Source organism: Chanodichthys erythropterus, chromosome 4 (assembly GCF_024489055.1).
Source record: "Chanodichthys erythropterus isolate Z2021 chromosome 4, ASM2448905v1, whole genome shotgun sequence".
NCBI classification, from domain to species: Eukaryota; Metazoa; Chordata; class Actinopteri; order Cypriniformes; family Xenocyprididae; genus Chanodichthys; species Chanodichthys erythropterus.
This window is the reverse complement of record NC_090224.1, coordinates 29,562,035-29,584,646: the sequence shown is the minus strand read 5'-3', so window position 1 is coordinate 29,584,646 and position 22,612 is coordinate 29,562,035. Positions and strand designations below refer to the sequence as shown.

Here is a 22,612-nt window from a genome sequence, read left to right as displayed (position 1 = left end):
AGGATCATGAAAATCAGGTTATCTTTCTTATTTTGTTAAAATTATTAACATTTTTGCATATTCTGCAAGGGGTATGTAAACTTTTGACCTTAGCTGTAAGTTCTACATTTACTAATACATTATTAAAATCAAAAGATGTATCTGTTAACATTAGTTCATACACTGTGAACTAACATGAACAATATTGAACAATTGATTTTTTTTTTTTATTAACTAAACATTAACAAAGGTTAATAAATGCTGTAAAATATATTTCTCATAATAAATTAAGGTTAACTAATTAATTAAATTATGTTAATAAATGAGACCTTATTGTAAAGTGTTCCCATTTAACAACACTTGAGAAAATTATTTTCAAGTTCCTTAGTATCTCACAGTTCAAGTATATCCAGGTCAAAGGAGTGACAACCTGTTCAGCAGAAATGCAGCTAATTTCATTGGTTAAGTTTACAGTGATGGGTAGGTTTAGGGATCAGTGTTAGGCAATCACTGTGATTGACATGACCAATAAAAACTTTCCACTGAACTGGTTTGTGGAAAATATCACGCACAACAGTACATTCTCTAAATTCAATCACAAATATGTTGTTGTGTCTTCTTTCTAAGGCTGCACCCTCCGGAAGTCGCATTTATCGGCCGCATACTTCATTGAGGTTGCCTCATTTTGGAAAAGTAACCATTATATTGCAAAGTAAGAAAGAACTTACAATGATTTGTGCCTCATGCAGAATAAATCAATTGTATAATGTTTACTTTTCTGAAATGAGACATCTTCGATGACATATGTTGCCAACAATTGTGACCTCCGGAGGACGCAGCCTTTGAAATAAGACAGCTTATGTGGGACAGCATTGGAGTACTAGTCGTGTTTGATTAGAAAAACATGCTGTTGGGGGTTTTCCAGGATCAGATTGGGAACTGCTAAGTGGGGGACCCCAGACAACATTCACACATTTTGCTCTTATCATTAGTTCTTTAAGGAATACTATCTGTCCTACTTCGTCTGACTGGGAAGGCCAAGTTTCTGAAAACCTGTGGTTGTTGATATGTAGGTGTAGGCAGTCATGTTGATGTTTTGGGTTTCAGAATTTCAGAGTGAGACCTCAAATGGTGTGCTTGTGTTATTCTGAGCTAAAAAGTTCAAGTAGTTTAATGCAAGGCTTCTGAGGGGACACAATCACATTATATGATGAACAGATTTAACTTAGTTCATTTATTTTATTCACATATAAGCATTGATCAGCAGCACCTAATCTTAGTGCACATTAAAATATGGTAAAAGGAAGCTCAAATGTTCTTGTTTGATGTGCAAGAACCAACGAGTTTTGTTCTTGCATATCACGTAATATTCACATACTTAAAGCTTGGCTTTATGTATGTGCATTGATCAGTGTTCATATATGAATAAACAGGTTACATGCTAGACTAAAATTTGCATCCTGTAATGACATTATTGCATATAGATGACTTTTTTTTTTTTTTCAAAATATTGCCTTGTTGCACGCCACTATTTGTTATTTTTGTGTCTTCTTGTCAATATGCATAGGTTAGTGTGGTGTCACATAGAGGCTCCCAGAATAGGCCCTCTTGTATCTGTGCTTTGCCTTGTCATGTGATCTGGCACTGGGCTGTGAGGGGCTGTTTGTTCATTGTTGTTCTCCAGCTGTGTCATTTAACCCCTATCCCTCTTTTTTTAGCCAAGTCTGAAAACAAGATTTAGTTTCTTATGTCTCCATGTCACATCATGCCTGCTTTTCGGAGCTTTAGGAGTCACTTCAACATGGTAAGTCTCATCAACACTTCATGGGTATGTTTTTAGAAAGTCAACCTAAACTTATAGTTATCTCTGCATGTAAAGAATGGATAGGTGAAATAGATGGAAACCACAGGAGCAGATTGAGTTTATCTCGCCATCACAAAATGTCACCCTCAACAAACCACTATAGGCAAACCAGATTTCAGAGAGGAAAGAGTATACCCTTCCACAGTGTTTGAAACCTTGGTCTTGTGAGCTAAAAGTAGTAAATTGATTTATGGCTCATTAACGTTGTAGCAGATTTAAAAGATGGGAATTTTGGAAATCCCCTACAGTATGATAGGAGAATGTTTTTTGGGTTTTTTTGGATTTGATTTAGATTGTGATCTGTTTTAATAACCTAACCAATGCTGTAGGCAAGCATTAATGATTCAGGGTAGCTACAGGCTGTATGACCATGCATAAATTTATGTTTGTTATGGGTTATGTTATTGCCTATGTTATTGGTTAAAACATAAGTTTATGACTTTAGCCATGACACCAAGACAAGTCATGATTATAGCTGTATAGCCTTAATCACTGACATGTTACTGTAAGGTCTGAATTATTAACTGAAGCTTGAAGCAAAGCTTTGCATTGCCATAATAAATGATTACAGCATAAATGTTAACATTATTTGTCTTTTCCCTGCCTAATACACAGAGACAACTAAACAATGTTTTAAAGTATTATTTTCAGTGATCCTTTTCAGTGAACAAAAAAATACTCAGTTTGAGTGTGTCATTGTTGCAGTCATTCATCTTAAAAGCTGAGGGGTGTAATTTCTGTGATGATAGTGGCGTGAAATGGGAATTTCTAAAAACAAAGGTTGTTTTCAGACAAATTTCCTGAACAGTCCCCTAGTCTGCCATTGGCTTAATAGACAGATACTGTAGTCCTGCCTCAGAATGGCTCTGTTTGGCTGGTCTGGCTGTTTAAACAAACAGAACTGTGTTTTAATAGCATGACAGAGCCACAGTGTTTATGCTTTCTGTTTGCACTTCTCAATTAAGCTGGGATAGGACAAAGTATTTTAATAAAAAAAATAAATAAATAAATAAAAAATGATACACTTCACCTTTAAGGTGGCTAAGGATGATGGCTTTTTGTGATAACCTACAGTACTTGGGGGATAGTTCACCCAAAAATGAAAATTCTGTCATCACTCACACTCATGTCTTTCCAAATCCATAAGACTTTTGGGTAACACTTTATTTTACAGTGCCGTAGTTACACGTTACTACATGTACTTACTATAGTAATAACAGTAAATTATGCATAATTACAAGTAACTAACCCTAAACCAAACCCTAACCCTAACTGTAACTCTATAGTAAGTACATGTAGCTAATTAATAGTACTCAGTACTTATTTGAGTAATTACAATGTATCTACAGCACTGTAAAATAAAGTGTAAACGACTTTTGTTCATCTTTGAATCATGTAAGATATTTTTAATAAAATGTGAGAGGAGGGACGAGTTCATTTACCCAAAACTTTGACTTTGGAAAATTCAGAATGTCAAGGTGAATGTAATCAAGTGCTTTATTCCATGTCTTCTGTAGAGACACGATCATTTTATACGATGAACAGATTTATTTATACTTGAAGTATGGTAGAGCTTCCATTTACCATATTTGACATGCTCTATGTATGTGTTTTTCAGTGTTTATGAATAAAATCCTCTGTTTATCATACAAAGTGATTGTGTCTCTTAATAATAACCTCTATTCATATACATTACTTTTACAATGTATTTCCAGAGCGTAAAAGTTTTAAGTGAATGGACTTTTTAAGTGAAAAGTTTTGAGTGGAGGGACAGAAAACATCTTCAATTGTGTTTTGAAGTCTTATGGATGTCAAACAACATGAGGATGAGTGACTGATGACAGAATTTTCATTTTTGGGTGAACTATCCCTTTTAAGCCAGGGTGTTAACAAACCATTGACTGGGTGTAATCTTCCAAAACAGTTACATAATAGGTAAACTACTTGGCCAAAGGTATGTAGACACCTCCTAATTAACAGATTTCACTATTTCACATACATCTATTACTTACAGGTGTATAAAATCAAGTATACAGCCATGCAATCTCTTTATGATGTACCTTTTTGCTCCTGTGAAAGTCATGCAAGCATGTGTTGTCTTGCAAGACACAAAACTAGACAAATCCTAATTATCAGTACACTTTCCAAAATGGCTTAAATGCAGCATATACTTCATATACATTTGTATTCTGTATGTGTGCATCACACAACGTATGGAAATAAACAAGATTTAAATTGGATGAGAAAAAAGGAAAGTATGTCTGAAAATACAAATTTACCTCCTCTGGCAAAACTAATCCATTTGGAATAGGACTACAGTTTAGTTTTGTTGACCATTTCAATTTCTCTCCCTGACCCTTACAATTAAACAAGCTGATTTTACCACTGCACCTTCAGTACATATCATTGTTGTATGTTACTGAGCTCATGATTGTGGTGTCAAAAAATTTTAATGATCATAATTTAAGTAAATGGTCTGGATAGACTGGAAATATTTTTGCTAGTTAGAGCATGAAGACATGAAGAAATTATTCCAAGTATTTTAAGAATTGTGGTATGATGTTTTACTTTGATGTTTACTTTGAAGATTGATGTTGACGTTTGTGGATTATCATTTTTATGTTAGACATTATACAATACTATAGTATTAAAGTGGGGTAATAGGCTTTGGTTTCAACATGTAGAGGTTAGATCACAGCTGTGTGCTGATCCAAGCAAAGCTTTTGACCCTCAGTGTCAGACAGTAGAAGGAAATGATGAATGGAGACTGGAAAGCATCATAGCATTTATTGTGCTTGTGGAGGAGGAAAATGTTTCAAGAGGTTCTTAGATGCTGTGGCTGTTTTTTTTTTTTTTTTTTTTTTTTATTGGCTGGACTGCAGATGAATAGTTCTGAGTAATGTGTACATATATGTGAAGCCATATAATAGATGAGCAAGCTTAGTCCCACAGAAGTAAATAAGAGAAATTAAGTGTCTTTTTTAAAATTTAATCTTTCTCCTATCCCAATTTAATATTTAGAGACATCTATTACTAAACCATTTGTAGGTTAATTTCTTTTAACATTGTAAATGCTGTGGATCTATGGTACCATAGAGCATTGCTGTGATGGTTTGAGCAGTCAAACCAAAATTACCTCACTTAGTGTCATGAGTTTAGGACAGTACTAAAGTGTACCCTGTCAAATGAGGAGGTGCATTCTGAAGGAATGTTGTATTTTATGGACTGATAGATGAAAAGAAAGTTGAATTTATTAATATTCACAGACGACAACATACAGTATGAGCACTTCTTTTTCACCAAACGAACACCTTGCCAGTATACACACACCTGTGAGCGCATATCATTTGAATTTTATATTACAAGTTGCAATGTTTCCTGGTAACCATAAACAATGAACAATTACACTTTTCATTGGCACATTGCAATGCAAAAAACTAATGGTGATCCGTCAGCTTTGATATTCCTCATAATGACTGACTATTTAAATGTTAGCAATATCTACATTTTTCTCCATATTGTGTTCCAAAAACACAAAACAAAAAAAACCTTTTTGATTATACTAAGATTAAACAAGTGGACTTTAGTTCAAACCAATCAAGCCAGTATTCCTTCACTTCCATATGGCTCAAATCTCTTTTGGCAGTTGTGACATAAATACATATGCTGACTGTTGACCAGTGCTGCACAGGTCAAACAAATGACCACATGAAAGGATAAATGACAAGGGTGTTCTGGTTGGCAGGATCATTTGTTTCTAAGGAAATGGTAACTGGGTGTGGGATCCTAATGTTCCTTTAGTTTTATGGCCTGTCCTGAACCAAAGGAAATGGATTTATTTTCATAGGTCCATCATAGGCCTAAGTGTGCTTTTGGTGCAGTTATTGCTTGCATTTTACTATGAAACAACTTTCTATATATTTGCTTTAATTCCTTAACAAATGACAAAGTGAAGAAAAAAATGAATATAATGTCAACATAGTGTATCTGAGTCCTAGACAGTCCTAAGAAAACTATTAGAGAGTTTAGGAGCCAGGTAGGAAAGGATCTACCTCCTTTTGTGGATTTTGAAATTACTATTAACAGATGAGAATTTTGCAACTGTAGTAGTTGCGGAGCTGGGCCATTCAAGGCTTTGTAAGTAATTTGCAAAATTTTAAAACTGGACAATGTGGTAGCCAATGTAGAGATGATAATATTGGGCTGATTCTAGTTAGGATGTTTCTTGATTCTTCTTGAACCAGCCAGAGCTTATTTATAGAGCCATCAGGACATTCACCCGGTAGCACATTACAATAATCTAGTCTGGAGGTTATGAATGCATTAATAAAGTTTAGCATTGTTTTTGAGATGAAAGAAGGCCTTTCTATGAACATTAGCAATGTGACCATTAAAAGACAGCTCAAGCGTAACACCCAAGGGCCGGGTCCACGAAAATCTTCTTAAGAAAGAAGTTAAGAAAATTCTTAAGATAAATTCTAAGACGTTTGTAAGAATGTTACTAAGTGCAATTCTTGGAAAGTTCTCAAATATTTTCTTAAGAACATCTACATTTTTTTCTCAAGAAGAAAATTAAAGGCTTTGTCATTTGATTAAAGGTGGGCATTACTGAACTTCATAAGACTCGTCGAATGAAAAAACACCTCAAAGCCTGTCTTTTTGCACTGCCTGCAGATTAATCATAATAAGTGCACAGACTATTTTTGGAACAATTGGCTTGATAGGAGTTAATCACTCCTTAAAAAAAAAATTCCCATTTATTTGCGTCTTTCTTGCTTTCTCTCTAGAATGAATGCGTCTTGTATCTTTGTGCTGCCTCGCTAGTTGCGTCTTGTATCTTTGTGCTGCCTCGCTAGTTCTAGCTATAGTGAACACATCGTACATATATGCATTCTTTCTAGTGATTTTCCTGATTGATGTGTCATTACTTGTAAACATTCCTGTTACTAGTAATATGTATTACATGTAGTGTTTTGTTGTAATGCTTAATATTTGAAACAACCCAATAAATTCATTAAATATCTTATCTTTGGGATTTAAGACAGGTTATCCTAACTTATAACTAAGTTATTTGATGATTAAGTTACATTATGATGATTTTTAACATTTTAACTTTTTAGAACATTCTTAAGTAAAAGGTTTTTTGGAACAAAAAAAAATTTCTTTTTTTTTAAGTAAGAAAATAAGAAGAAAATAAGCAGTTAAGAAAAAACTAATTAAGAATATTTCATGAATCTGGCCCCAGGTTCTTAAAGGGTTAGTTCATCCAAAAATGAAAATTATGTCATTAATGACTCACCCTCATGTCGTTCCAAACCCGTAAGACCTCCGTTCATCTTCGGAACACAGTTTAAGATATTTTAGTGACGTCAGCTGGATAAAGTCGTAGTGTTTGTTATTTTTGGACCAAAATGTATTTTTGATGCTTCAACATATGCTAACTAACCCACTGGTGTCACATGGACTACTTTGATGATGTTTTTGTTTCCTTTCTGGACATGGACATTATACCGTACATACATTTTCAATGGAGGGACAGAAAGCTCTCGGACTAAATCTAAAATATCTTAAACTGTGTTCCGAATATGAACGGAGGTCTTACAAGTTTGGAACGACATGAGGGTGAGTCATTAGTGACATAATTTTCATTTTTGGGTGAACTAACCCTTTAACTGCAAAGAATGACAATAGTAAAACCATGAGATACATATTATATTCTAGCATCTTTTGTGTAGTGGCATTTGGTCCTATGGTTAAAAACTCCATTGAAGAGCCTCTTTGGGTCATGTAGAAATAAAAAGCTGGGTGTTGTTAGAATATCAATGATAATGATAATGTTCCCCAAGGGAAGAACAATGGAAAAAATCAGGGGGCCTTACCTAACTTGTTTGTGCTGACATCTCCTCATTTACACAAAATCATAGGAGGATCTAAACCATGCCCACAAATGCCAATGTGATTCTCAAGCCTATCCTACAGAATGTTGTTGTCTATCTATGGTATCAAAGGCAGTGTTAAGATCTAACAATCAAAGGATGATATAGCTGCGATCAGATGATACGAGTAAGTCATTTGTAACTCTAACAAGTGCAGTCTCTGTAGTGTGGTGGGGCCTAAATCGTGACTTAAATTCTGCATAGATATAATTTCTCTGCAGATATGAACATAGTTCATGTGAAGACAATTTGTTCTAACATTTATGATATAAATGGCAGATTTGAGATTGGCCTATAATAAGTTAACTGTGATTTCTTCTGAGGAGTTTTATTATTGCCAACCTGAAACATTTTGAAAGAAAGCAAAGAGTTAATGTTGAGAAGAGGTTCTGATTACAGGAAATGCCATTTTCAGTAACTTAGTGGTTAAAGGATCTAACATTCACATTGTTGGCTTTGAAGATTGGATAAGTCTTGTTACTTCCTGTTATATGACATTGAAAGATTTAAATTGCTCATAGTGAGAGGATGGAGATAGAAGTTTCTTTCTGATGGCCTCAGAAATTCATACATTCATACTGCTATGCTGTGAAGGGAATATCAGGATCTCTCATAGGTTTGTTTTTTCTCAGTCCGGCTCCTGTACTGAATTTATATATATATATATATATATATATATATATATATATATATATATATATATATATATATATATATATATATATATAAATTAATATACTGAATTAATATTCAGTATATATATATATATATATATATATATATATATATAATATACTGAAACCTAACATTGCAGCTTTCACAACCCATCTGTAGTTAGAGACACTATTCTTCCAGGCACCCCAACCTCTAAATTCGTACTCCTCCACCTGCACTCCATTTTACCATGGTGTGAGGCATTTGTTTTTTTTAATTAATTGAATAATGACCGACAAATCCAGTAACAGATTCCCAATCAAAGAGATTCATCTGATGACTGAAATCAGAGCAGTATATTTGTCTGACAAATGTAGTCAGGATCCCAGTCAGGGTGACAGTATTAAACAGGATTTCAAAGGATCAATTAACACAAAATACCAATCAATGAAACACCATGGACATGCTTCGGTCGACTGGCCATCAACAGGAATTAGACCGTTTTTGCTTCAAACATACAATTGGCAACTGTTTTTTGTTTTATTTTGGCCAAACTGCATTGCAATCACCAAAAACAAAAATTACAAATACAGAATTACAATCCAACATTTAACATTAAAATATAATATTAACAAGTAACTAAAACTATGGTAACACTTTACAATAACAGTACATGAATAACCATGAACTAATACCTGAATTAATAGTTACTTCAACATGAACTCATGATTAGTTAAGATATGAACTAATGAAGAGTGATCCTTAACTACGACAGGAGTCATAGGGATTCATGCATGAAAACAGAAGCCTTAACTATGCGTTAATACATGTTTGATAATTAATGCATTAATTAACATTTAGGGTAAACTAAATCAAACAGTCTCTATAAGAAGGAATAATACATATTTGGACTTTGAAATAAATTTAAACAATTATTGTCAGAATTTAAACTACTGACATCAGCAGCTTCATTATAAACATCACTGAAAGGCACAGGATTAGTTTGCCATTATTTTCACTTATCCTCCTTATCAAACATATAAAATACTAAATACACTATTTATCTTAAAAGGTCTTAATCTGTTTTGTGATATTCTTTCCTATCAAACAAAACTACTGTGACTTACATCAGTTCCTGAGGAATCGGTTCCCAAAAAAATAACCAAACAGGAAACATGAACTAAGGTAAGGGAGCGTTTGCTGGTATCAGATTCAGAAGATCACTCTCCATCCAGACGCAGGCCGTGATCATACTGTACCTCCATTCTCTGACTTTTTGAAAAGTCACACAACATCACTTAACTGGGCTGAATACTGTTAGTACATGTGTGTTTGATAGTAAGTTAATGATAATCATGAGCTGAATTTGGTAAGTAGTTAACAGTGAATTAATTATGATTGTGCCCCCTCAAGTAAAGTCATGACATAAGTATACATTAACCAACCATTAGTTGATGTTAGTATATGCTTAGTTAATAATGATTGTGCCCCCTCAAGTAAAGTCATGACATAAGTATACATTAACCAACCATTAGTTGATGTTAGTATATGCTTAGTTAATAATTAGTTAATTATGATTGTGCCCCCTCAAGTAAAGTCATGACATGATGCACATATCACACATCATTAACTAATATATGAATAAATACTATAGAGTGCCATCCTTATTCCTTTACATCCTAAACAGTTTCTGTTTCTGTACAAAAAAACTAAAATAAAAAGTATTTGTATTTTATTTTTATTTATATAATTAAACATATATGGACTTGAAAGCAAGCCATAAACATACCTGTAAAGACACAAATAAGGCACATTTACATGTAAAATAGCACGCGACCACAAGCTAATGCTAATCAAAGCATATACATTTAAATGACAAAAATACAAATACAGTTAATAACTGCACATAACCTCCTGAAAATCCCAATAAAACATACATGTAAATATGTCTTTAATTATTAATTCGGCTTACCAAAGCAGTCAACATTTACTGGTTTAAAATGCCAGCAACACAACAAACGCGGCAAGAGAACACCTAACGTGCGCCACTAATGAGTGTCCCGCCAGAAACAAACCCTACATACTTTAGTTCCGGGAATAAACTATGACTATATATCTATGACTAAATATAAATGAACTGTAAAAATCAGAAAACAGTTTAGATCAAATTAAATTTATTAGTGGTAGTTAGTCTATTTTCCACATTTGATTAGACAGATCTATGTAATTAATGGCTAAATAATCATGTGCCATTGCAATTATTTGTCACAAAGCTGCAGATGGCAGATTATGATATTACAGTGTAAATTATGACAGTATTAAATCACGTTTAATTCAAATTCAGAGTACTTCTTGTTTACTCTTATGGAGGCTGATTTATTTAGTTTACCCCTAAATGTTAATTAATGCATTAATTATCAAACATGTATTAATGCGTAGTTAAGGCTGCTGTTTTCATGCATGAATCCTTATGACTCCTGTCGTAGTTAAGGATAATTTTTCATTAGTTCATGATAAGTTCATATCTTATCTAATCATGAGTTCATGTGGAAGTAACTATTAATTTAGGCATTAGTTCATGGTTATTAATGTACTGTTATTGTAAAGTGTTACCAAAACTATAATTACTTATGATGTGCTAGATGATTATACAATCTAATCGCTATAGGGACAAATGATTTATTATACCTTTCTGTTCTAATTCTCTGTTGTAAAATTCTGCCAGTTGACCTGTTACTTCTCACAAATTTATAATATAGAGGGTGAGTAGGGTCATTAAGAATTTGGTCAGTCTTTTTTGAAATAAGCTCATTATACAACTGAGCTGCCGACACCTGGTCAATTCCAATGATTCCACTGGCCATCTTAATCATGCGCTGCAGTTTCCTTTGGTCCTTAACATGCATATTGCCAAACACACAGATGAGGCCAAAGGACAGAACACTCTGAAGTAGACTTTTATAAAACATTTCAAGAATGTGCTTTTCTAATCCAAAATTATGTAATTTCCTAAGGAAGTACATCCGCTGGTGCAGTTTCTTAGTTTTGTTCAGTGCACATTCATTAAAAGTTAATTTAGAATCAATTTCAACTCCTAAGTATTTATACATTGAGACCCTCTCCACTAATTCACCATTGATGTTAGAGGGGGGAATTATCATACTTTTTTTGCTAAAATTTATAACCATCTCTTTTGTTTTCTTCACATTGATTTCCAGAAAATTTTCAGAACACCACTGAGTGAAACCCTGCAATTCTCTCTGAAAACCACACACAGAAGAAATGTCCGACTTTAAAAAACCAACCAATGCTGTGTCGTCAGCATATTTAAAATAAGTGTGAGATGGAGAGGAAGCTTGACAATTATTAGTATATAATGTATAGGATAGGCGACAGAACACACCCTTGTGGTGCCCTGCATTAATCATTTTTGAGGACTTTGAGGAATTAAATCTGACTTTCTGACTGCGATCTGTCAAGAAGTCATAGATCCATAAAATCATTTGGGGATTTACTCCCAAGTGCAGTAATTTTCTCACCAACAAGTGGGGTTGGATCGTATTAAAAGCACTACTGAAATCAATGAACACAATCTTGACCCGGCTCTGAGCATGTTTAAGGTGCTCATGAATGCTGTTAATCAAAGATAGCAGTGCATCCTCAACACCTCTCTCTGCACGATATGCAAATTGATTAGGGTCTAAAAGGGGTGAAAACTCTTGAAGAAGTTGTTTTAAAATTATTTTTTCAAAACATTTCATAACTGCAGAGGTAAGGGCAACAGGACGCAGGTCATTAAATTCCTTAGGTCTATTGTTTTTAGGCACGGGCACAATTAGAGATTGTTTCCATAAGCTGGGAATAACGCCTGTATCTAATGACCGCTGAAACAACCTATGGAAAGGCTTTGCCAACTGATCAGCACACACCTTTAGTGTCCTGCAGCTGATACCATCAGGTCCACAAGCTTTACGGGGATTTACACGTCTAAAATAAAAATTGACCTCGTCCATGGGGATCTCAATATCTGTACCCTTCATGTCTCTTATTTCTGTAATGATCTCATTCTGTTCAGCTTTAAAAATCATATATATCAAATCATATATATGTTCATTTGCCATATTAAAATTATTCTCTGCTACCATTGAATGCTTCTTGGGCTTATATTCTGTAATAGATTGGACTCCCTGCCAAGCTCTCCTGACATCACCTTTAAAGAAGTTTTCTAGATTTAGTTTATATGCTGCTTTACAATCATTTATTTTACTTTTAATCTTTTTCTGCACTATCTTTTTCTCTTCTCTACTTCCTCCTGATTTAAACACACGCTTTTTCTCATTAAAAAGTTGCTTTAACTCTGGAGTAACCCAGGGCTTATTATTAGAAAACATCTTAACAGTCTTTCGGGGGATGATTGTATCCTCACAGAATTGTACATACCCCGATATCGCGAATGCCGCATCATTGACATTATCAGTCACTACATTCCAATCTGTGTACTCCAGGCAATCCTGAAGTGCCTCAATAGCAGCAGTGGTCCAGCATTTAACCTTCACCTTTTTTGATTTCTCACGTCGAAAGCGGGACACATATATTGGTGTATATAACTGATATATATATATATATATATATATATATATATATATATATATATATATATATATATATATATATATATATATATATATCAGTATATCATATATCAGTTTAATCATATTATGGTCTGAATTCCCCAAACCGGGCAGGGCCTTAGAGTAGAATGCATCTTGGATGTTTCCATAACAAAGGTCGAGGCAAGCTTTATTGCGCGTTGAACAGGTGACATATTGTTGGTAACTAGGTAAAAGTTCCTTCAAACTGCATGAATTAAAGTCACCTAACAAAAAATTGGCTGCGTCGGGAGCCTCTTCCTACGCTTTAGTTACAAGTTCATGAATCGTAGTAGCAGCCACCAATGTATCGGCGGAGGGCGCAATATACACAACAAACAGTCTGATTTGGTGTATTTCCCTTGGCAAATGATAAGGCCTTAAGGAAAGCGCTAAAAGTTCAATGTCCTTCGTACAGATCTGATGCTTCATCGTAATATGGCCACTTTGGCCAGGGTTACAGTATGTATTATTGACAAACACGCACACACCTCCACCTTTCCTTTTCCCGGAGTTCTGGTTGCGACCCATCCTCACCAGCATGTAGCCCTCTAGTTCGACCGATGAATCAGAGCCTGTCTCAGTGAGCCAGCTTTCTGTCAGGCAGATAAGGCAGGATTGCCGGTATTCGGTAAGGTACTGAGTGCAGGCCAGCAGCTCGTCTGCCTTATTCCTTAGGCTTTGGACATTGCCGAACATAACAGTTGGAAGTGGTTATCTGTAGGGCTGTCTTTTCACTCGTTCCCGGATTCCTCCTTTCCTGCCACGTTTCCTTGCTTTGACGTTGTTACCTCTGACACATTCCGGTGGTAACAACGATGTATCATAGGGATGAAATCGCATTGCAGGGGATTTAAAATTTAGCAGGAAGTCTCGTGTGTAGGTGATTCCCGCTCCCTGGTCACTATGCATGTAGTGATTGTAACCGGCCGCATAAGTGATCAAAATCACCAGCAAGATAACTAAATTCAGCTTCATTCTGAGCCCTGAACATTCATCTATCTAAGTAAAAAGACTTACTTTGACCGCCGATATTAATGAATTGTAAAACAATTTAACAAAACAAACAAACACAGCTAAGGACGCGCAAAGAGACCGTGTCGCCGCTCGCGCATGCGCCAGGCTTATTAAAAAGTTCCTCTCGCCTTCTAACTAGCCTGGTTTCTCCCAAGGTTTTTTTCTCCATTTTTGACACCTGTTTGCCACCTGACATCACCTGTTGGAGTTTGGGTTACTTGCCGCTGTCGCCTTTGGCTTGCTTATTTGGGGACACTTGACATTTGATATTCAAAAGTGTTTTGATCTGCCTGCATTGACACCATTGTATGTGAACTGAACTGAGCTGGATGATGACATCACTGTTTACTCCAGTGCTGATATAGATAAATTAACTAAATTAATAACTATTGTTTCTTACATCGGAATGAATCAATACTGAATTTATTTAAGATGGATACTGACACCATTTTCTGCTGTGCAGCCAAAATTATATAGACCAGTTATCACTGTAAAGCTGCTATGACACAATCTGCATTGTAAAAAGCGCTATATAAATAAAGGTGACTTGACGTGACTTGACTTCTAAATGCAGCTCTGCTTTGTGTAGAGAGGTAACTGAGGATATGCTATATTGTTGCTATATTGTTGTCCACAAGCACCACCTGTCAGAGAGTGAATCTGCATGAGATGTTCACATCTTATTTTTCTTTGATTTACAGGAGTGAGGCCTCAGTGCCATGCCAGAGAAATCCCATAGCACAGTCTATGACGTCCCAATGGGTGAAGGTAAGACACCACCTCTCCTCTGTGTAGAAATTTTGGAGTAAAACTTCTCACAGCCAGAGCAAACATTTAATTCATTACTCATCACAATTCAACTTGTACACAATGTACTTTTGCATAAGATCATCATCATTTTTTAATATTTTTGCAGTACAGAAGGCAAATATCATATATAGTTTATCATGAACTTCTTTCCAATTAATATTTTTTTGTTGTTTAGAAGATGTTAACTTTTGACCATCATGTTTCAGTGAATTCTATCGAATATTAAATTCAGTCCAAATCATTTACCATACATTGATAGAGTTGCACCAGTTGGCTGGTTAGAATGGTTCAATTATCCCCTTCTGGTAGATGCTGTAACACAATAAAACAGATTTTCGAGCACTGAAATGACTAGAGTCATCATCTCATATGAGTGTACATCATTCGTTGATGTGTTAGACACTTTTAAAGGGGTGATGAACTGAGAAATCACATTTTCCTTGAGCTTTTGACATATAAAAGGTCATCATACTATAAGAATATGCTGTAAGTTTTAGAGCTGAAAACTTCATTGTTAGTCCAATAAAAGCTTTTATTGACACCAGACCCAGCAAACGACAGGATTTTCAAAGTGGGGATCTTAGACGTCAAAGGGCAGCAAGCACTGCCTCGCAGAAGAAGATCAGCGCCTATTTCATCACTGCCTGTTTAGCCCCGCCCACCGATTCGTGCATGACATGCAATAGAATACGTAGCCTGAAGCCCTATTTGGACGGGATTAGTTTTACGTGGGGAGGTGGAGTAAAGTAATTTTACCTCAGGATGTCTGTAATATTAATTGGCCAATTCGCACGGGACAAGACATCTCAGTAAAACTAGCAGAAGTGGGAGGGGTAACTCGATTTACGCACCGCCGTCACCTCCCTGTTGTCATGTGGGTATACGTTGCTTCCTGATACAATGTGCGAAAACACATATAATCTAAATATATAAACTATAAATAACAGTTAGGTCCAATTTATTAATTAAATTCTGATTGGATTATGATGGTAATAGGCACTTGGCTAAAGATAAAATTAGTTTTGTGCCTCTGACAATTGCTTTGATCTTCTTTTTGCTCTGAATGGTATATAGAAAATACTTGAGGATTGCCACAGACTTGTCCCACCACCTACAACACAAATGAATGTTTCTTCAAGTGCTTCCATGCTTGAAAAATGCACAGAAAACTACTTTTAATCAGGAAATGACAGAATTTTACCATACATATTTACAGCGGGTCTATTCGAACGGGATTAGTATTACCTGAGGTAATTTTTCCGGAACTTTTTACAGAAGGTAAAAGTCGCCGTAATCTTTATTGACATTGTCCGTAATGATTACCAAGATGGCACATTCGGACGGGACTAAAATCACTGAGAAGCTCTGGTAATAATTACTTTACCCCCACCTCCCCATGTAAAACTAATCCTGTCTGAATAGGGCTTAAGTAACATAGGCCTATGTGGTGCTAAACCAGATCGAGCTACCAAGCAATAAACATGCCGTTGAGGATTACAAAATATTGTGCAGTGCCTGGACTTGACAGTAATGTAACATGTAAGTAACTGTGTTAATTCTAATGCCTGATCTGATATGTAATGATTCATGTACAGTCAGATGTTGTTTGTCTGTGTGTCAGTAAATCAAACCCATGACTAAACGTCAACTTGCATTGTTTCTCTTAGTAAGATGAAAAAAATCTGTTACTTAACGGTGATTAAATTATATAAAGAAAGCAATCAAAGAAAGCTCCCTTTGCAATCGTTGGAGCAGCGCGCGCTGAAGCTGTCAATCAAACAGCGCGAGTTTATCAGTGACTGGCGCGTAAAACGTACTCTGTTACGAACGTAACCTCAGTTCCCTGAGATATTGAACGAGTACTGCGTATGGGGAAAAGCTCCTTTTTTCCTTGATACTGAAGCCTTTTTCAATAATGCAGTGTAACTGCACGGCCATTGGTTCAAACTGGAAAACTTTTTGAACCAATGACAGTGCGGTGGAGCTGCGTGAGCCTATGGCAAGTCTGGCTATATAAGCAAGCATTTCGCCATAGGATTTCAGGTCAATCGACTGAATCGATGACACTAAGTCGTACAGCCCCGTGGCACGGCAGTAAATGCAGTACGTTCGTAACCGAGTATTTTCCCTTTCGATACTTCACTCAGACTGTGTATGGGGAATGAATACAATTCCGCCTTGCCATGGAAGGGAACGACTGAACCTATCTTGGACACCAGAGGGGTCCAGAGGATAAGTAAGGAGGCCGAAGCCGTCGAACCCTCATGTTACAAATGCTAAGAAGGGAGCTGGCTCTCTTCAGTAAATGAGCATGACTGACAGGGCTACTGGAGGATGTCAAATCATACTGACCCGGGCGTGTGTAACGCTGGAACGTCTAAGTTATAGAACCTGACAAAAGTGGACGGCAAAGACCAACTGGCCACCTCACAGATGTCTTTGATAGAGACACCACTAGACCAGGCCTACAAGGAAGCCATACCTCTAGTGGAGTGGGCTTGTACTCTTATGGAGCAATTGAAATGGTGGCCGAGAGAGCTCAACGCGCTGCAAATAAAAATAAAACACATGCAAATAGAAAAAACACCAGCAAATAAAGAAAACCTCTTCATCAGTTTGACAACACATGCCCTGCAAAAGTCCACAACACGTAAAAATAGACAAACACACTGCAAAAGTCCACAACACATACAAATAGTGAAACGCGCTGCAAAAGTCTACAACACATACAAATAGAGAAACGTGCAGCAAAATTCCACAACATTTACAAATAGTGAAATGCGCTGCAAAAGTCCACAACACTTACAAATAGACAAACGCGCTGCAAACGTCCTCAACACTTACAAATAGACAAACGCGCTGCAAAAGTCCACAACACTTACAAATAGACAAACGCGCTGCAAAAGTCCACAACACTTACAAATAGACAAACGCGCTGCAAAAGTCCACAACACTTACAAATAGACAAACGCGCTGCAAAAATAGCACATACCAGGCCCAGCGATCTCAAGCCCTTCTGCGATGATCTGAATGATGATGAGGAAGATGATGATGATTAGGCTACTTTTAGAATTAAATTAATAATTTAATTTGCCCCACAATAATTTATAGCACATCACGCATAACTGACGCGCTATAAGATTAGCTAACTCCTCATTTTTAAAAAACTACTTGTAACACCTACATCTCTTCTCATTTTTTTTTTAATACGTATGGGCCACAAGAGAAATATTAAGAAATAAATTAAGGTTAGTGTTATCAGATTATGTTGAAGTAGAGCTCATCACTTTTGTTTTTAGTTTCTCTTTCTGCAGTGAATAATTGACTGGGATATGAGACATAAAATCAAGTAAATTATTTAAAGGTGCCATCGAATGGAAAATTGAATTTACCTTGGCATAGTTAATACATGGAGTTCAGTACATGGAAATGACATACAGTGAGTCCCAAACACCATTGTTTCCTCCTTCTTATATAAATCTCATTTGTTTAAAAGGGGGGCAGGGAGCGTGAGGATTTAAAGGGGCCGCATGCTTAATCGGTGCATATTTAATGATGCTTCAAAATAGGCAGTTAAAAAAAAATATTAAAAAAAATCTATGGGGTATTTTGAGCTGAAACTTCACATACACATTCAGGGGACACCTTAGACTTATATTACATCTTGTAAAAACTGCTTCTAGGGCACCTTTAAAAATATACATTATTTATTATTAATAATTTATTAATAATATTTTTAAGGCAAAAATAATATCCCACAAATCGTTTGTCCTGGCGCCAGGACTGGCACAGACAACAACGAAAATGTTATAGGGAACCAAATGACGTACCTGGCTGGGATTGTTCAATGTACTCATGGTGTGCACCTGAAAAGTGAGTTTTTTTGTTTATACTTTTGTTTGTTAACATTCTGATTGTATTTGCATTATGAGCAGGCCTATTTGCAGCGCATTTCTCTATTTGTATGTGTTGTGGACTTTTGCAGCGCGTTTCACTATTTGTAAGTGTTGTGGACTTTTGCAGCGTGTGCCAGTGCACAAAGGCATCCAGTTGAAAGCCCGCCATGGTGGTTTATTTAGGACATCACTGTTATGCTGTCTGATCGGACCAAGACGTGGTGTCCCTTCAGGACCATCAGAAAGGTGTGAAGGGCTCAACACACTGCTAGCCTCTCCAGGCTGTTGATGTGTAGATGGCTTTCTGGCTATCAGATTGAATATGTATCATGAGTCTCACCTAAGTCAGGGGAGAACATCATGTCAGTTCAACTGAGAGTCAGAATAAGCTCGCTCTCATGCTCTCGTAATGAGAGCACTCGACGAACGCAGTTTGCGGGGGTGGACCCTAGCATCCTCTGGTACGGTGACATGATGAATTCCAGGCAGCTCACTGCCATCTAGAGCGAACACAGGGGTAGGATCCTCTAACTTGAGAACAGGAATGTTTCTCTCCTGGGCCCAATCCTCATCCATGAAGTTACCCTCCGATCTCAAATCAATGAAGGCTTGACAGGAAGCAACGGCACCAGCCCAAAGGAGGGTGACAGGAAGAGTGGTGACAGTCCTAGCAGGAGGGGAGTCTGAAGTAGCGCTCGACAGTATTCCCCGATCTACTGGCGAGCGCTTCCTTTTAACGGACCTGAACGGCCGCAGTACGTGCATGGCTGTGCAAAACACAGAGCTGGCCCTCGACAGGGGCAGTCTGAACTCCCGCCACCTGCACGGGTTTAGGAAACAGTGCAGCTTTGAACGGCATCTCAGCAGCAGGAGGAGGAGTCAATGGTTCAGATGGCACATCGCAGGCACGGCGCCGTAGGTCAGATAGCTTGTCCAGTCTGATCGCTAATCCCACCAGCTGATCAAATGCTGCGGGGACTTCACGAGCATTGATCTCATACTTGAGATCGGGGTTCAATCCTTCCAGGAAACGAGCAGTCAGGGCCGGTTCATTCCACTCGCATGTTGCAGAAAGAGTGGAGAATTCGATGGCGTAGTCAAGAACGGAACGTTTCCCCTGGCTCAGCACAGCAAGCAGACGAGAAGCTTCTTGTCCAAAAACGGATTGATCAAAGACCTTGATCATCTCCTCCTTGAAGGCGATGAAAGTCTGACAACTAGCAGCCTCCGCCTCCCAGACAGCCATAGCCCAGTCTCGCGCCCTTCCAGTCAAAAGAGAAATAACAAAAGCAATCCTGGCGCGGTCAGCCACGTAAGTAGAGGGCTGAAGAAAAAACAACAACTTCACGCTGGGTCAAAAAGGCTCGGCATTTGGTTGGCTCACTCGAATGCTCGTGGCAGAGAAAATTGAAACGGTGATTCAAGTCCGTCATCTGGGCAGCGAGACTCTCCACTGTGTGTCAAGCTGCAGAGAGCTCTTGCTCATGTCTGCCCAACAAAATTCCCTGCCATCTGACGGCTGAACAGACGGATGCCAAATTTGCCGGGTCCATAGTGGTCGGGTAATTCTGTTATGCGACTGCAGAAGACCCAGAGGCAAAAGGGAAAGTTCACTGTCCCACACAAAAAACAGTACACAAACAGACTGCCAGGCGTCGAATAATAGCACGCTGCAAACGGAGAACAAGAGGAGAAGTGTCAGTTCATCTCCTGAAGGAAGCCCCAGTTAAACTATGGCTCGGTGGTCGATCTGGAGTGTCTCAGGGGACTGATGGAGAACACCAAGGCCGGTGGATGGATGAAACCAGGCCTGCAGAAAGAAGTCTCTGATAGACGGAACACGAATTCAGTTACTGGAATTGTCACTGGGACTGGGACCGGGACTCAAACTGATAACACACACAAGGAGAGAAATAACAAGAGCAAAGAGCAACTGCGGTAGCACGCCATACTAACAGTATCCAAGTGCACACACATTGTTTAATTAAATATTAACTAAATTAATAACTAGTGATTTTTACAAAGGAAAGAATCAGTACTGAACTTAAGCTGGACAATGACACCATTTTCTCCTAGAGCTGCTGTGCAGCCAAAATTGTTTGCCAGTTATCACTGTAATGCTGCTTTGACACAATCTGCATTGTAAAAAGCTATATAAATAAAGGTGACTTGACTTGACTTATTGAACAAATACACACATACACACACCGTGAACACACGCCCGGAGCAGTGGGCAGCCATTTTTTGTTGCGGCATGGCCAATCCTAAAAACAAAAATCGGGCCACCCCACTCAATCCCCCCCCCCATTCGCTGAGCCCATTTGATTGTTTTTGACACGCAATCTGAATCATGATTTGATACACTGATTCATTTGTGCTCTGATGCTTCCTGAAGCAGTGTTTTGAAATTGGCCATCACTAAATAAGTCATTATTTTGTTTTTTTTGGGCGCACCAAAAATATTCTCGTCTCTTTTTAATATTAATATTGAACTACTGTACTCACATGAACCGATTTAAATATGTTTTTAGTACCTTTATGGATCTTGAGAGAGGAAGTGTCATTGCTCCATATGGAGGCCTCACGGAGCCATCGGATTTCAACTAAAATATCTTAATTTATGTTCCGAAGATTAACGAAGGTCTTACGGGTGTGGAACGGCATGAGGGCAAGTAATAAATGACAGAATTTTAATTTTTGGGTGAACTAACCCTTTAAATATTTTACATCAAAAATTAACAGCAACGAACATTCCTTTATTGAGGATTTCCTTCTCCAACAGCGTTTTAGCACACCACTTTAATCGTACTAAAGTGTTTGTGTTAGGATTGCTTTGAAACGGACAAAACTTACAAGTAAGCCTGTATATATTTCACCATGTTATTTCAAATTAATTTTGTAGCTTTAGTCTCACCAGGTCATCCCAAAGAGTTTAAAGGGATAGTTCACCCAAAAATGAAAATTCTGTCATTAATTACTCGCCCTCATGTCGTTCCACACCCATAAGACCTTTGTTCATCTTCAGAACACAAATTAAGATATTTTTGATGAAATCCAATGGCTCAGTGAGGCCTGCATTGAAAGCAAGTTAAAGGATTAGTTCACTTTCAAATAAAATTTTCCTGATAATTTACTCACCCCAGTGTCATCCAAGATGTTCATGTCTTTCTTTCTTCAGTCAAAAAGAAATTAAGTTTTTTGATGAAAACATTCCAGGATTATTCTCCTTATAGTGGACTTCAATGGCATCCAAACGGTTGAAGGTCAAAATTACAGTTTCAGTGCAGCTTCAAAGGGCTTTAAATGATACCAGACGAGGAATCTTTTCCTGCTTAAAAAATACAAATAAATAAATAAGGGTCTTATCTAGCGAAATGATCGGTCATTTTCAAAAAAATGTAAATGTATATGCTCTATATCAGGGATGGGCAACTTCGATGGTGACGAGGGCCAACATTTTTTCTCCTTGATACCAGGGGGCCAGATTACTCATCCACACTCACACCTTTAAACCGTCTTAATCAATTTACTTTTTATTAAGGGAAATGAATGTATAATTAATGTAATTTGTTTTTAAAGATTTTATGAACTGTAATACAAGTGGGAAACTTTGTTTTCAGTTGACAAGCAATTTTAACTTCTTTATTAACAATATTAACATCTCAATGGCATTTTCTGTAAATTTGCAACAAACACATGTACAGTCTGTTTTGATTACAAGCCTAGAGAACATTTTCAATTCAACCTCATTAAAGTGTTTATTTTAAAATAGTTGTTCCATATAGCATTATCATAATCCACATCCAC

General features: G+C 37.0%; 1 protein-coding gene across 2 annotated transcripts in view; it reads left to right on the top strand.

Moving 5' to 3' along the window:
* Window positions 1-22,612, top strand: part of plekhg3 (pleckstrin homology and RhoGEF domain containing G3) — a 92,224-nt gene that overhangs the window by 10,397 nt on the left and 59,215 nt on the right. Inside the window, exons 2-3 of one of the 2 annotated variants that reach the window (XM_067384693.1) lie at window positions 1,698-1,783; window positions 14,801-14,867. In XM_067384693.1, the coding sequence (XP_067240794.1) occupies window positions 14,819-14,867 (49 nt within the window). In that variant the 5' untranslated portion in view covers window positions 1,698-1,783; window positions 14,801-14,818. The remainder of the gene's footprint in view (window positions 1-1,697; window positions 1,784-14,800; window positions 14,868-22,612) is intronic. The other variant, XM_067384692.1, reaches the window with a different exon arrangement.